The sequence below is a fragment of the Gekko japonicus genome, unplaced genomic scaffold (assembly GCF_001447785.1).
Source record: "Gekko japonicus isolate JY-2015 unplaced genomic scaffold, Gekko_japonicus_V1.1 scaffold870, whole genome shotgun sequence".
Lineage (NCBI taxonomy): Eukaryota > Metazoa > Chordata > Lepidosauria > Squamata > Gekkonidae > Gekko > Gekko japonicus.
The window spans coordinates 598992-615788 of record NW_015163627.1 but is presented as its reverse complement, the minus strand read 5'-3'; the positions used below and the strand labels follow the sequence as shown (position 1 = coordinate 615788).

At 46.3% G+C, this 16797-nt stretch overlaps 1 protein-coding gene across 1 annotated transcript in view; it reads left to right on the top strand.

The window, feature by feature from the left end:
- CNBD2 (cyclic nucleotide binding domain containing 2) overlaps positions 1-12487 on the top strand; it is a 38884-nt gene extending 26397 nt beyond the window's left edge. The window contains exons 6-9 of the mRNA XM_015407509.1: positions 689-827; positions 1893-1955; positions 11924-12063; positions 12151-12487. Coding sequence (XP_015262995.1) covers positions 689-827; positions 1893-1955; positions 11924-12063; positions 12151-12487 — 679 coding nt within the window. The remainder of the gene's footprint in view (positions 1-688; positions 828-1892; positions 1956-11923; positions 12064-12150) is intronic.
- The last annotated feature ends 4310 nt before the right edge of the window (positions 12488-16797 follow it).

The window sequence follows — 16797 nt, the reverse complement described above, 5'->3', positions numbered from 1 at the left end:
ATAGCCCTGCCTGTCAGAAAACACTAACTCCCAAATGTCTCTACCCTCAGAACACCTCTTGTTACTGATTCAGACATTACTTTTCAGATAAAGACTTTAGGGCGAAAGACCTCTTTTCCCTCCAGATCAGCTGTTTTATTTCCTCTCTCAGCTGATGTTGACCAATCAGAGAGAGAGTAGAGTAGCCAATCACATAAACTCTTCTCTCCAGGGAAGATTAACTCTTGAACTCCCTGACTCTCTGACACAGCATTTTAAGAAGCCTGCTTTTCTTTGAAATCCGTCACACACCCACTTTTTCTTATCCACGGCATTGGCTGCATTGCAGCGTTTTCCAATAGGAATCTTTCCACCTTATCCTTTTGGGGTCATGCTGAGCTTTATTCTGCCCTTCAGACATTCCTTGTTCGGTCAGTACATGTGCCACTCACCACTGAAACCAGTACGGCCAGATTATTTTTTTGGAATCACCTCAGAAGAAGACTAGCCATTACTGTGAATGTTGCTGGTAAGCTGTTATCAAAGAGGGCTGCTAGTAGCTGGGGCAAGCTGGACCAAGAGGCCTTTCTTCAGCCCTTTATGGACCTTACTGGACCTTACAAATGCAGTATTTGCAGCTAGGCTTTCATCTACAATTCATTTAACATACAAAAGGAGTCTCTGAGGGGTGGTTTATTTTCATTTTCAGAAAAGTTGACATCTTTGAAACTCTGTCTAATGCCTCAGTAGAGAAAATAGCCCATTTCTGCAGAATAGAGAGGTTCCACTTTGGGCAGGTGATTACCAGCGACATCGGGGAATCCTCTAGCATCTCTTTTATTATAAAGGTGAGATCTGTTTGTATTTGTGCTTGCCAGTGAACTTTGCTTTCCCTTTCATAAGCGGAGAGAGAATCACACACACACACACACACACACACACATTCTGAAATACACCTGAAATTAGAACAAGATTGGGGGGCATTTTGGCATGGGGGGGTGAGGCAAAAAAATCCTGCCCTTACACTGTTCTGAACAATGAATGCACAGGTCCTGGCATGACGGGGAAGTGCTTTTGTATTTGTTTTTTAACCGTACAAAAACCATACACTTAATTTTATTAATTAAAATATGTACAATTTTTTTTTTTGCTACTAACCTTTCTGAGATTAGGCATGGTGTAGGGGGCAGATTAGGATCTGGGAGACACAAATTCAAATCTCCACTTTGCGGTGGAAGCTCCTTGGGTGGCCTTAGACCGAACTCTCTGTCGGACTAACTTACCTCACAGGGATAGGGTTGCCAGCCCCCCACTGGGGGCAGGGGTTTACCTGATTTAAGCTCCCTACCCCCGCTTTTTCGGAATCGGCTAGCTGGGGACAAAATGGCGGCCAGGTTGTGACACTCTAGCATTCGTCTCTATGGAAGCCATAGAGACGAAGGCTAGTGTGCCAGGGAGTTTGTTGCGAGGATAAAATGGAGGCGGGGAAATGATGCTATAAGCCACTTTGGGGGCCCATTGGGGAGAAAAGTGGGATATAAATGATAAACAAACAAACCAAAGTCCTCTTTGAGATTACCTTTATACAAAAAAAGCCCCTTATGCATATGATAGGCTACCCGTATGTAGGTTCTGAATTGAATGCTGTAGTGGGTAGAGTGTCAAAGTAGGATGTGGGATTCTCAGTTTTGAAGCCCACTCTGCCATCAAAGCTCACTTGGTGACCTTGGATCTCTCGCCCTACCTCACAGGGTTGTTGTAAGGATAAAAACACAGAAGGCTAGAATGATGTCTTAAGCCAATTTGGGTACAAAATGGTATAAATGTATCTAAATAAATAAAATTTCTGCCTGCTGGTCTACTTGGCAGCACAGTTTCCACAATATCAACACAGCTTAATTTCGTCTTAACAGGGGGCCTGTGATGTTTTACGACAGGTCGATCTCAGCAACTGCCCATCCTATCACAAGTGGCTCGCAAAACAACTGCACCTTCCTAAGAGCAAACAACAAGTTAAGGAGAAAAAATGTCAGGATTATGGTAGGTTAAGTCTGAGTTTGGATACACCGGGCATTTGCCAGCTTGGTTACTAAAACCATGTTGGGCGATAGTGGATCTTCCTCACCACAGTCAACTGTTTGCTATGCTGGTTTCTCTGGAAGCAACTTTAAAATAGGCAACATCCGACTTTTCCTCCTTCTCATTTCCCTTGCTTGTGTGTTCCTGTTGCTTTGGTGTGTCCCCCCCCCCTGTTTTGCACGCGTTTTGCTCACTCTAGTGGTTGATTCAATCTTCTGTCACTTTATGTCCGGCATAAAAATCTGCAGTTTAAATCTGCAAAAGGATGTGCTGGAGGCAAAGCAATGGAATATTGAATTGACCACTAGAGGGAGCAAAACATATGTAGAACAGGAAAAATATATTTAAAAACAATATGTTCATTTTAAAAGGCATCCTGTTAAACAGAGCCTCTGCCTGAAATGTTGAATAGTTACTATTAGTTATGCATGACCTCGCTCCCTGACAATTGGTGGTTGTCTCTGCCTCCTGTGGCAGCCATTTTAAAATTGTGCCCACCAGCCTGTGTCAGAATTCTGAAGGTCCCTGCAGGTTCAAAGAGGTTGGGGACCCCTGAGCATCTCGGGGTCATCCTCCAGTGTAAATATATGCCATTCTGGGTCAACAATGCTTTTCCTCTGATTACAGCAGACAATCTGGACAGTCCCTACGCAAAAGTATAAACGGACACAAATTTGACATGGAAAAGTCATACTGCTCAGAAACCAGTAGGGAAACATTTTAATTCAACCCCTGTTTAATTATGAAAGGATCGTTTTCTCTTTGATTGGCCTGTGTTTCAAACTGGCTTCCCTCTCTAAAATCTCACCCCTCCTGCTTGTCTGTTGCTTGCAACTTTAAGTATAAATCAATCTGGTGAAGCATGCTGTGGCTCCTGAAAACTCCTGCTCAATTAAATTTTCAAGTACCACCAATTATCTTCTTATTTATCATTTTCAAACTACACAGAAGAATACAGAACTGGAAAAAAGGTTTCCCTGTTTATCCGTTGTTAACACTTTGAATCTCCCTCCCTTGCTAAAGTTGGCTTTTATAGGGAACACTCTGTCTTGGTTGGTTATCAGTGGTCATTTGTATTTGTTTGTACTTATTTCCCACCTCTCACAACAAAGGATGCCAACCTCCAGGTGAGATCCTGGGGATCCTGGAATTACAGCTCGTCTCCAGACTAGAAAGATCAGTTCCACCAGAGAAAATGGATGCTTTGCAAGGTGGACTCTATGGGCACTGCACCCCACTGAGGTCCCTGTCCTCCCCAGGCTCCTCCCCCAAATCTCCAGGACTTTCCCAACCTGGATCTGGCAACCCTACTCCCCCATCCCCCACTGGTGGCCAGGGGGAACCTGGCAACCCTAGCTCAAAGGCCACAAAGTTTTAAGCAAAATATTGACAGTAGTAGATTCGAATGGGTAGCCGTGTTGGTTTGAAGCAGCAGAACAAAGTTTGAATCCAGTGGTACCTTTAAGACCAACAACATTTTATTCAAGGTATAAGCCAGGGGTGGCCAAACTGTGGCTTGGGAGCCACATGCGGCTCTTTCGCACATATTGTGCGGCTCCCAGCAGGGTAGCTGGGGAAGCGAAGGGGAGGCATACTTTTTCTCCCTTCCTCCCTTCCTTCCTCCTCCCTCCCATCTATTTGCTTTCTTGGTTCTCTGGCTCTCTCTCTTTCTCTCTTTCTTTCCACCTCTTTAATTCTTTCTTTTCACCTCTCTCTCTTTTTCTCTTTCTCTTTCTCTTAGACAAATACATATAATTAGCAAGGAAATATCATTGGACAAATATATATTATTAGTAATATCGGTTTTTACCCCTTCTGTTTTTATTTTTGGCAGTCTCATTTAATGTTAATAAAAAGCAAATGTGCATATTTTAAAATAAAAACATGTGTGTAATATTTGCTCATGTCTTGTGGCTCTCAAGCATCTGATGTTTATTCTAGGCGGCTCTTACACTGAGCAAGTTTGGCCACCCCTAAGCTTTCGTGTGCAAGCACACTTCTCCAGATGCAATGAAATACTAAATGAAAAAGATACAACTGCATCTGAAGAAGTGTGCATGAACATGGAAGCTTATCCCTTGAATAAAACTTTGTTGATCTTCAAGGTGCCAACTGAGAGTAGTAGACAGGCGCACCTGCCATAAAGAGAAAGAGGCTAATTTTTAAAACTATGCTTAGTTTCAGATATTGTTTACGTGGACAGATTCAAAAGCACCAGATGGAGCTCCTTCTCTGGACACGAGCTGAGCCAACTCAAAGCCCGCTACGCTCGCCAGCCGTTACACCGAGACGCTGGGAAACAAAGTTCTGTGTTCAGCAGGCCCTGTAAAAGCGTTGTGATAAAAGTGGATACCGCTGACAGCAGGTGAGGGGGGGTGGAGTTGAGTTGGCTTTCCAGGATGTACTGCGAGCAGCGGGGATATGAAGGACACCCACAAAGGTTGCCTTTGGAGGTCTTTCAACCCACCTGGGGCCGAGGGCATGGAGAGGGAGACTGGCAGCTGGCAGCCCTGCTTGGGCATTTCTGCCAATGGATTTTGCTAGGCCCGTGTTTCCCAGCCCTTGGGCCACGAAGCCTCTGAATGTTGTTCGGGGGCAGCACTCCCTAATGGGTGCCTTTTCCTTTTCTATTGCTCTCTTTTCTTATTTTGGATCTGATGCCCTGGAAACAGCCTCTCCCATGTCACACATTAGCTGGCATTTTGGTCTTTGCTGCATATACCTGCTGATCAAGGAAAATGTGCCCTGATGGTTACTAGAGTGAGTTTCTTAGAATCTTAGGGTGGGTATTAGACCGTGTCAAGGAGAAGGAGAGGGTGGTGAAAGGCTGGAATGGAACCTCCATGTGCAAAGGCAGTGTCATGTCGAAAGGCCGCTGGCTTGGGGTTCATAGTGGGGGCAGCTGTGTCCTTCGTGCAATGTTTGTTGGTTTCTCAAAAAACCAAAACCAAACCCACAACCAAATACATCTGGTTAGCCACTGTAGAAAATAGAATGCTGAACTGAGAATTTAGATCCTCAGTCAAGAAAGCTACAAAACAGAGTTATACAGACGATGGATACTGGAGAAGCATTTGAGTTAGAGGGAACTCCCACACAAGCCAAATAGTAAAAGGAATTATTGCTTCTTAGGGACAAGGAGAACAACTTCCTGCCAATGAAAGGGGTTGGGAAGAGAACCCTGTTCTGTGATAAAGGGGAGAAGCTTAAACACCTCAGGAGTTAGTGAAAAGCTGTAATATTGGAAAGAGCCAGTTTGGAGAGAGCCAATTGGGTGTAGTGGTTAAGAGTGTGGACTCTTCTCTGGGAGAACCGGGTTTGATGCCCCACTCCTCCACATGCAGCTAAAGGCTGTTATAAAATTAATCCGCCTCAAGTACCATTTCACAAGGATTTATAGAACAGAACAGCTCCTGTATTTCCCTTAAGTTCCTGTACTGGATCTAAAGCCTGAACCAATATCTGTGACAGGGTGGGATAATTTAAGCTTATCAAACAAAGAAGAATTGCACACTACTGGAGGATGACTCCGTCACTGAGGGGAACTAAAATATTTTTAGTTTGGTGTAGTGGTTAAGTACGCGGACTCTAATCTGGGAGAGCCAGGTTTGATTCCCCACTCCTCCACTTGAACGTGGCTGGATGACCTTGGGCAAAACATAGTTCTGTCCAGAGGTCATTTCGGGGGGGATCGCGAGGGATCGCAGTTCCCCTGGGTGAGGTACGGGGGGCAGGGCACATGACGAAGCCCCGCCCCCTGCTTCCGGCCACCCCGCTTCCGGCCCTCGTTCAGCCAGGAGGAGGCAGGAGAATAGGGAGGGTAAGTTGCTTCCTCCCTGCCTCTCCCCACCCCTGCCTGCCTGGCGCCAGGGAGGGCCTTCGCGGGGCTTCCTTGCACTCCCGCCGACCTTGCAGGTCCACCGCCGGGCCCCTCATGGGACTGTTGGGGGTATATGATACACTTCCGGTGATGTCAGGGGGTGTGGCATATGCTAATGAGTTATGCTAATGAGTTCCCCTAGCTCTTTTTCTACGAAACAACCCCTGGTTCTGTCAGAGGTATTCTTGAAAAAGAGCAGTTTCTGTCAGAGCTCCCTCAGCCCCACCTACCTCACAGGGTGTCTGTTGTGGGGAGGGGAAGGGAAAGGAGTTTGTAAGCCACTCTGAGACTCCTTTGGGTAGCGAAGGGCGGGGTATAAATCCAATCTTCTCTTCTTCTTCTTCTTCTTCTTCTTCTTCTTCTTTTGGCGGGAAATTCAGCCTGGGTTTTGGGAAAGAGACTGGGGTCTGCCATAGCAGGGCTCCTCTAATTTTAACTTTGACGCTGTGCTATGTTTTTACGCACTTTATCATTACATCATTATTCTACCCTTCCATCAAGAATCTCAGGGTCGCATACGTTGTCCTCACTATTGATTTATTTATTCACTTCCTCCATACCCTGCCTTTCTTCTCAATGGGGACCCAAAACAATATACATCATTCTCTTCTTCCTCCAGTTTATTCTCACAACAACCCTCTGATGTAGGTTATTTTATTTTATTTATGTTCTGTATAGTCCACTGTTCTCACTTGTACTCGAGGCAGATTGCACACAGAGTGAGTCAATGCAATCGATGGATGAGACAACATTCCATGAGCAATGAAATAGGATTTGGGTTGTAGAACCAACCAGAAGTCTAACAACAGAACCGAAGCAAAGCATAAAAATTAACATAATGCATCGCAATACACTTTCAGACATGCTAAATAATGCTGTTTCAATCCATGTCAGCGACCGTTTGCAAGTGGATTTTGCCATTTCACACAGTAAAATCCAGTTGCAAAGTGCACTGAAAGTGGATTGAAAGTGTCAGTCTGTGTGAAAGCATTAAAATGATACAAAATTCCATAGCAACACCCTGATTAGTAGCACCCTAAAGAGATCAAGTTTGGTGTAGTGGTTAAGGGCGGGGGACTCTAATCTGGAGAACTGGGTTTGATTCCGCAATCCTTCACATGCAGTCTGCTGGGTGACCTTGGGTCAGTCACAGTTCTCTCAGAGCTCTCTCAGCCCCACCTACCTCACAGAGTGTCTGTTGTGGGGAGAGGAAGGGAAGGCGATTGTAAGCTGCTCTGAGTGAAGGGCAGGGTATAAATCTAAAATCTCCTCCTCCTCCTCCTAATTTTCCTAAGTAACCCTGTGAATCATTTAGTACAGTGCAAGTCTATTGCCTATGCAGAAAGCCCTCTTGAATAATCTAGTTTTGCATAGTTTGTGTAAAGCCAGGAGAGGGGGAGCCTTCCTGCCCTCAGTGCGTGACTGGCCCAGGGTTACCCAGCATGCTTCCGGAGAAGAGTGGGAATTAGATCCTGCCCTGACACTCTAGCCACCAAACCACGCTGGCTGTCACAACAACACTGTAATGTAGGCTAAGAGCAGCTCAAGGTCACCCAGTCTCCTTCACGGAGAACTGAATCCACATCTTCTCAGTCCTAGTCCATCCCTTTAAGCTCTACACCACACTGGTTTATGGGCATGATAAATATTATTAAAAGTTGTATAGAAGAAGCGAGACTTGAAGGCACAACTGTTCTGATGCCTGCATAAGAAGAGCTCCCCCCACCCCGAACTCCCTGTTCGGCACAACTCCTTGAACTACATGAGTTTGGGCTTTCTCTGCACCTGATTACCCTCTCAGTGAGGACTATGGGGAAAGCTATTCCACGCCATCAAGGAAAATGAAGCTAGAACCTGTCTCCTCCCCAAGTGCCTTGATCCAACAAATGCTCTGTGAAGAGGTCCTAGATCAGGGGTGCCAAACATGCAGCCCACAGGCCGGATCAGGCCTCCCCCAGAGGTATTCTATCAGGTCCACAGTGGAATTGGCTGTCTCCTGCTTCTTCTAGCTCTGCTGCTGCATCATAGCTTGCTTTGCCAGACTCTCTCAATCGCTCAGGAGAGATAGATAGGCAAGCTTCTGTTCCCTGCACGGGCTGAGGTTCCTCCCACTCCCAGGCAGAGGGAGGGAATGAGACAGAGCTTGCTTTCTGTCCAGACTGCCACAATTGCACAGGAAAGAAAAGCAAGCCTTTTCCCCTCCATTGTCTGAGGCTCCTCCCTGAAGGGAGGGAGGGAAAGAAGGAGAGCTTGCTTTGCTTGGCTGCCTCAATCTTACGGAAGAAATACAAAGCATCTTTAAGAACAATAGTTTTATCCAAGATATGAGCTTTTGTGTGCCTTGCTACAGAGTTTGTGTTCTGTTGGGCTTGTTATTCTGTGGCTCTCCTGGGTGCAACTGGGTTCCCTCTCCCTTTTCACTCTATTCATGCCCTCATTATTCAATCTTTCTCAGTAGGAAAGCCATGTAAACTATTTAAATGAGGAACAACAACAAGCCAGTGAGGTGGATTAGGTTGTGTGCGTCCAGACCAAGTTCACCCAGCACATTTCCTTTGAGGATTTTGGAAGCTAAGCGGGGTCCACCCTGAATAGTATTTGGATGGAGACTACAACAAAATACCAGAGTTGCTATGCAGAGGCAGGCAATGGCAATGGCACCTTTGAATGTCTCTTGCTTTGAAAACCATATGGGGTCGCTTAAGTCAGCTGCTGCTTGATGGCAAAAAAAAAAAAAGAACCAGACTTACTAGTCCCCCAGTTAAGGTGGGGCATTCCCTGTCCTCCGGTCCTGTTGCCCACTTCCACTTGGCAAGGAGGAAAAAGACCTGGCACCATCAGTTGCTTCGTTACCTCACTTCTGGGGGAAACCTGGAAGTGACAGTGGGTAGCTCTAGGAATTGCCAGAAACTCCATGGTTTTTACCATGTCCCCGCCCCTAAACTTCCTGGCAACTCTAGTAAATTGTTGAAAAGCAAGTAATTTCCAACACTCATTTTGGCACAGAAACGAAACAACGTGAGCCTGAATGGGTAAAAGAAAGGCTTTAACTCTAAATCCATTCTCTTCTGAATTCTAGTTCATTCTTCAGGCTGCCGGATGATGACAGAGACGTCGTACAAACCGTTATATCTGGAGTTGGGAGAAATAAATCGGTACACTGTACACCCTATGGACAGATACCAGCTTCTACTGCTGCGGCTGTGTATATCAGAGTGGATGAACTGTATAAAGGGGATTATTTAGTAAGTGTATTCCAGGCCTCTGGCCAGACTTTTTGTGCCTGTGTTAGGGTGAAGCTGGGTCCTGGAGTTGTCCTGGAATTATAACAGATCTCCAGATGACAAAGATCATTTACCGGAGAAAATGGCAGCATTGGTGGTATGAAATTACATTCCCCCTGAACCCCTTCCCTTCCCTTCCCTAAGCACTACCCCCAAATCTCCAGGAATTAGCTAAAATGGTGTAAGCGACCTGTGTGTGTGTGCCACCGCATATGCAATAACGTACAATTTTTTTAACATTTTTATATCGCATCCTCTCCTGTATGGTCTTGGAGCAGTCACAATGTATTTATCAGTGTGATACGGCAGCTGTGAATCTGTCAGTGTAAAGCAGCAAAAATCTAAACATAGAATCCCAGAATCCCAGAGTTGGAAGGGGCCATCTAGTCCAACCCCCTGCTCAATGCAGGATCAGCCTAGAGCATCCCTGACAAGTGTTTGTCCAACCGCTGCTTCAAGACAGCCAGTGAGGGGGAGCTCACCACCTCCCTGGGCAGCCGATTCCACTGTTGCACAACTCTGACTGTCAAAAAGTTTTTCCTGATATTCAGTGAGTACCTTCCCGCCCTTAATTTAAACCCATTATTGCAAGTCCTGTCCTCTGCTGCCCACAGGAACAACTCCCTGCCCTCTTCTCAATGACACCCCTTCAGATACTTCAAGAGAGCCATCCTGTCTCCCCTCAGTCTCCTCTTCTCCAGACTGAACGTTCCCAAGCCCCTCAGCCTTTCCTCTCCTCCTAGGGCTCAGTCTCCAGACCCACGATCATCCCCGTCGCTCTCCTCTGCACCCGCTCCATTCTGTCCACATCCTTTTTGAAGTGAGGCCTCCAGAACTGCACACACAATACTCCAGTCTAATACTTTTCCTAAAAACCAGTCTAATTCATTTCCATAGAACGACATAGTTTATTACACGATTTAATAGCTGTGGGAAGGCGGGTTCATGGAAATCCGCCATGTAGGGCTGCCAACCTCCAGGTGGGGCCTGGAGATCCCCCAGAGTTACAATCGATCTCCAGATGACAGAGATCACTTCCCCTGTATAAAATGCTTTGGAGGGTGGACACACCATGGCATTGTGCCCTTGCTGAGGGCCCTCTTCTCCCCAAACCCCGCCGTCTCCAGGCTTCAGCCCCAGATCGCCAGGATTCTTCCAACCCTAGGGGCCCCCCCCCCAATGCTCAGCCAGACTAGAAGTAAACATGGCCAGGCTGGAAATAGTGTGGCACTGCTCTTGGAGTTTCCAGCAATTCCTAGAGAGGTAAGACATCACTGCAGGGTTTTCCTGTCACCAAAAGCGCCCCCCTCATGTCGCTCTTTGGCCCGGTTCTCTACTGACTCTGTGGCTTATGGAGAGCCACATTTGCAATTACCTTCCACAAAAACAGCCACATTTACTCCCATCCTTAGCATGAAGTCTGTACCACAGGGAGGCTCACAGCTTACCTGTTCCTCTGGCAGCTGTTTCAAGGTGGGAACCACCTGCCAACTACAAGCCCCACTATGCGAGGACCTTGCCCACTTTCTTGAAACATTGGGGCACAGCGCTCAGGTGCCACATTGGGGAACAGTGCACAGAAGAGGCACATGTGGCTCCCGAGCCACTGAATATCACTGTTGATGAGCTCTTCCATGTTCTCATTTTCCTCGCTTACGTGTTCCTGTTGTTTTGGGTGAGTTTTCCCCCTAGTGGTCAATTTGATATTACATCGTTTTATGTCCAGCATAAAAATCCAGGAAGATACAGAATCGTAGAGTTGGAAGGGACCTCTAGGGTCATCTAGTCCAACCCCCTGCACAATACAGGAAATTCATAAATACCTCCCCTTCCACACCCGCAGTGACCGCCGTTCCACCCCCAGAAGATGACCAAAACCCTCCAGGATCCCTGGCCAAACTGGCCTGGAGAAAAATTGCTTCCTGACTCCAAAGTGGTCAGGACAGAAAACAATGTAATATCAAATTGACCACTAGAGGGAGCAAAACACATGCAGGACAGACCCCCCCCCCCCCCCGCCGCTGCCAAAGCAACAGGAACAGGAAAGCCATGAAAATGAGACTGCAGAAAAGTCTTATGTCACGATAGATAAGTTCAGATTCAGTCCTAAACCGCATGACTGGGTGTCCCTCCCTATCCAACTGCAGACTTCTTTGCCTCCCCACCCCAATAATTCCTGTTGGCTCTAAACCAGGGGTGGCCAAACTTGCTTAACGTAAGAGCCACATAGAATAAACGTCAGATGTTTGAGAACCGCAAGACATGAGCAAATATTACACACGTTACTGAAAAATATGCCGATTTGCTTTTTATTAACATTACATGAGACTGCCAAAAATAAAAACAAGAGGGGTAAATACAGATATTGATAATGGTATCTATTTATCCAATGATATTTGTAGGTGGGGGTGTGTGCTTTGAGAACGCATTTAAAGTTAAAGTTGCTGTCTTTCTCTGCTCCCCCCCACCTCAAGCCTACCCGGGGAGGGGAACACTGTCTGGGGAAGGGAAGACCGATCCGGGAGGCATGCCTCCCCTTCGTTCCCCCAGCCGCCCTGCCAGGAGCCGCACAATATATGTGAAAGAGCCACGTGTGGCCCCTCCCCCCCGAGCTGCAGTTTGGCCACCCCTGCTCTAAACAGTAGGGAGTGGGACCTCATGCTGTACTGAAGGAGACATACTGTTTGCTCTGCCCCTTTAGGTAAATCTGCAAGATAACCGTCCCATGATCTTGGTCAGCAAAGGGGCGGACTTCATCCGTCTGAAAAAAGACAAGCTTGAGGAATGTGCGGACGATGCCACCATCATGAAATTATGCAAAATCAAGGTCAAGTATCCCAGGTAAGTACAACAAATTGGTTCTGGCTGAACGGCTGTCGAAGAAACAGAAACAGGGCCTTATCCTCAGTTTTGGGCTCCCCTTTTCAGTGACGACGAGCTATGTCAGGTCTTCCTCCGACAGAACTCCTGGGACTTCTTTAAGAAAGATCTGCTGCAGTTTGTGCTGAAGCCCAAGCTCATGAGGATGGTATTGCCTCCAGATGCATGCCCCGCCAAAGAAATTGCAGGATCTTGGTACATGAATGAAAAAGGTATCTTGGACCTGACTCCCTTGCAGCGCCATGAAAAACTTCCACCGGAAACGTGCAAATATGTGGCTTGTCACCCAAAATGCGCAAGCGATGCCAGGTTCTTACCAGAGATCCAGCCAAGACTGATTCATGGCATCAACATAATACGTCCTTCTTTGGATGGAGTGTTTTAGTGAGTTATGAGAGTTTAGATATGCAAATCTGCAACATGGGGAGAGTTGTTCTGGCAGTCTGTGTGTATGTGTGTGCTTATTTATGCATATCCATAGACACAGACTTCTTGTTAGATGTACAACTTTTCTTTCTATCTATTAGAAAGAGCCCCATTCATGGAAGACTTCCGTTTTCCATTGAAGTTGGTTGTGAATCCTAAAGTCTGTTTAATTTCCCTCTGTTGTTATAGGTATTCTTTTTTCCCCCTTCAAGATGGTGTCTCTCTCTGTATAAATTGATATAAATAAGTTATATTTTTTAAAACCTGAAAACGCTTCTACATTTTTCTTGCACAATAAAATATGTCAGAGTGATTTTAAAACTTTTAAGGCCAGCAAGTCCTTGGAAGCGATCTCCAGTTCAGTGCCATCCTAAGCAGATTTGCCCCCTTCTTAAATCCATGGAAGTCACTGGTCTTGGAAGGGTGTAACTCAGTTCAGGATGGCACTGCTACTCGGGCTGTTTATCTAGGGGCTGATCCACAGAAGAAAAATCACCGCCTCACAAACACCGTCTGAAATCAACCTACATTTCCCACATTATTATTATTTTTAATGTATTTATTGGGTTTTCAATATGCTACACACAAACATCACATACATTCTCAAAAACAATACAGAGAGATGTAAAAGTGAGAGATGTAAAAGTGATTGCACCGCTTGGGAACAGTGATCATACTGTTGTTGAGTTCAACATTTGTACAAATAGAGAATTGGCCAAAAAGACTCACACAACCATTTTTAACTTTAAAAGGGGTAATTTCTCTGATATGAGGGGACATGTGGGGAGGAAACTGAAAGGAAAAGTAGAAAGGGTCAAAACCATTGAGCTATTTAACAGTTTCCCATAGCTGTATGAGAACTCTTCCATCTGCTGTCAGAAAACCAAGGAAATCACAGGAGAGTGAAAAATGATGGCCAATCTACAATTACCCTGGCCTAGCGATACAAGATAGATTCAGGTGGGTAGCCGTGTTGGTCTGAAGCCACAGAACAAAGCTTGAGCACAGTATGCGAATGTGCTGCTATTCACAGGTTTTGCCAACTGCTTTAATCCCGTCTTCGTAGGGTTTCCAGCTCTGGGTTGGGGAATACCTGGAGATTTTGGGAATGGAGCCTGAGGAGGGCGGGGTTTGGGGCATAATGCCAGAGAGTCCACCTTCCAAAGTGGCCATTTACTCCCAGTGAACTGATCTCTGTCACCTGGAGATTGGCTGTTGACAACCCTACATCTTTGCTATACTTCTCACCCAGTTACTTATGCATCTGGACTCTAACTAGCCCTTCCTGGCAACTAACCCCCCCCACCTATATGTAATGGTTGAGGACGTCTGTTTCAATGTTTCTGAAGAAGTGTGCCTGCACACAAAAGCTTATACCCAGAATTAAACTTTGTTGGTCTTAAAGGGGCCACTGGACTCAGACTTTGCCCTAACAATACAAGTATATGTTCAAATTAGCATTGGCTTTTGGGCCTGCTGACATTGAAACCCGTCTTGCCCGATGCATTTCCGCATCAGTTATGCAGATATGCTCTGCGACTAGTGTTTAAACATTTGGAAATATTTAGAGCGGTGGCATTTTCTCCTATTTCTTGCCTTCTCTGGCTCTACTCTGGTTAAAAAAAAAAAGGCTATCGTTTTTGTCTGTGTCTTGCGTATGTGTGTGCCGCCTATTTGTCAACAGGATATAATACTCTTTTGTTTTGTGACATTTTAATCGCTTACGCAGCCACCTTTCTAAGTCAAAAGGCTGGGGAGGCACATGAAATGCGTGACGGCTGAAATCCGGTCAGAGTCGATTAAGTCCTCAGCAGTGTGAGCTTTAGAAGTAAATCCCACCGACCTCAATGGGACTTCCTCCCCAGTAAGGATTGTGCCCTTCAGGTCCTGGGAAAAAAAACAAGACTATAAATAAATAGGCAAATGTGACCAAGAAGCCAACTAGGGTTGGCAACTCCAAGTTGGGAAATTCCTGGAGATTTGGTGGTGGATCCTGGGAACGGTGGCGTTTTGGGAGGGAGGGAGAGAACTCAGTGGTCCCGCTTGCAGGGGAGGGCGGGATAAAATTCCCCTAATTAATTAATTACTTTGGCCACCAAATGAGAAGGGAGCACTCACTGGAGAAGACCCTGATGCTGGGAAAAATTGAAGGTCAAAGAAGAAGGGGACGGCAAAGGATGAGATGGTTAGACAGTGTTATCGAGGAAACGTACATGACATTGAGCAAACTCCGGAGCACGATGGAAGACAGGAGGGTCTGGCGTGATGTGGTCCACGGGGTCGAGAAGAGTCGGGCTTGACTATGCCAGTGAACAACAACAATTAATTAATCAATTAATTAATTAATGTCCTAGAGCCCACCCTCCGAAGCAGCCATTTTCTCCAGGGCAAGTGATGCCAGTAGTTTTGGAGATGAGTTGTCATTCCAAGAGATGATGATGAAGAAGAAGAGATTGGATTTATACCCCACCCTTCATTCGGAGTCTCAGAGTGGCTTACAATCTCCTTTCCCTTCCCCTCCCCGCAACAGACACCCTGTGAGGTAGGTGGGGCTGAGAGAGCTCTTTCAAGGACTCCGAGAGAACTTGTGACTGACCCAAGGTCACACCAGCAGCTGCATGTGGAGGAGTGGGGAGTCAAACTCAGTTCTCCCAGAATAGAGTCCGCGCTCCTAACCACTACACCAAACTGGCCCCACCTGGAGGTTGGCAAGCCTACATGAACCCATTTTGGGCTCCGTGAGAACTCCACTCCTTTGCGCTATTTATCCAACAGAGGAAGAAACATCGCTGTGTGCTATAGAAACACAGCTGGGAAGCGACCCACAAATACACAGTCCTGGACAGCAATTATTGGTGGAAGAGCCCAAATCCGAGCAAAGGCTGGTTTTTTTTCCCTACTGTCAAGTCAGGGTGGGGAAATTTCTGGAGATTTGGGGGTATTGCCTGGGGAGGGGCCTCAGCAGGATATAAGACCATTGAATCCATCCTCCAAAGCAGCCATTTTCTCCAGTGGAACCTGGGTTGCCACGTCTGGGTTGGGAAATACCTGGAGATTTGGGGGTGGATCCTGGGGAAAGTGGGGTTTGGGGAGGGGAGGGACCCCAGCATGGTACAATGCCACAGAGGCCACCCTGCAAAGCAGCCATTTTCTCCAGGGGAATGGATATTGGTCATCTGGAGTTCAACTGTAATAGCGGGAGATCTCCAGGCCCTGCCTGGAGGCTGGCAACCCTTGTTCTTTTGCTTTCGGGTCGACAGCGGGGGTACAGCTGTGACTTTCTGGGAGTAGGTCTGCAATTCGGATCTGGGGCTTCCAGAAACCTATCACTGTTATATGGTCTTGGGTAGGATGAAGTGTTTGTCCTTCAACAAAGCGCAAGATGTCCATTCAGGCAATAGGAAGAAAAGCCAAGACCGGAAGTGGGCCAGCGTGGTCCAATTTACTCCTTTTAAGGGTGATATCATTATTCTACTGTTTTAATAAGCATAGCGTCAGCCGCTTTGTCAATGCAGAGGCCAAAGACCTTTGTAGGATGGGTTCGGCCTGCCCTGGCCAAATCTGCATACTTAAGGTGAACAGTTAACCACAAATGTGCTTCGCAAATGAGTAATCCAGTTCATAGACTCAGCAATACCATTGGCTTGTTTACGAAGGAAGAAATCTTTATATTCTTTATATTCTTTTCAGCTGTTCCGTTCTGATAATCTATCCACACATGGGGGGGAGCACAGTACACGCGGTCTTCCCTTTATGTGCAGCCAATGCACATTTTGATATGCACGACTGGGCCCTGGATTTTTCAGGGTATGCAACATACTGGCCGAGTTCAGACTGGCAGTTTGGCCCGATATAGGCACTTTTCACAAACGCATTAAAGGGGCCGTTCACACAGGCACATCTGTCCGGCGTTCCCCAGCCGTACTCAACCCGTCTCGTAACACTTCCCTCCCAAGTTTAAAAGATACCAGGTAAAAGTCCTGAAGCCTCGCCGACAAGCAACCGTTCAGAAAATGACTGAGCCAAGCCAGAAGACGTTTACACCGTGCAGTGACAGCGTGTGCAATTAAATGAATATATGTTGTCTTCCCTATCCCCTGGAGGATATAGTGGACACTGTTAGTCCCCTGTTAACTGTACATTGCTTTGAGCCCACTGGGGAAAGCGATTAATAAATTGAAATTATTATTATTATTATTATTATTATTATTATTATTATCCCCTCTGCTGTCAGCTCCTGATTTTTTGATAGGTGTTGATTGGCGGCGG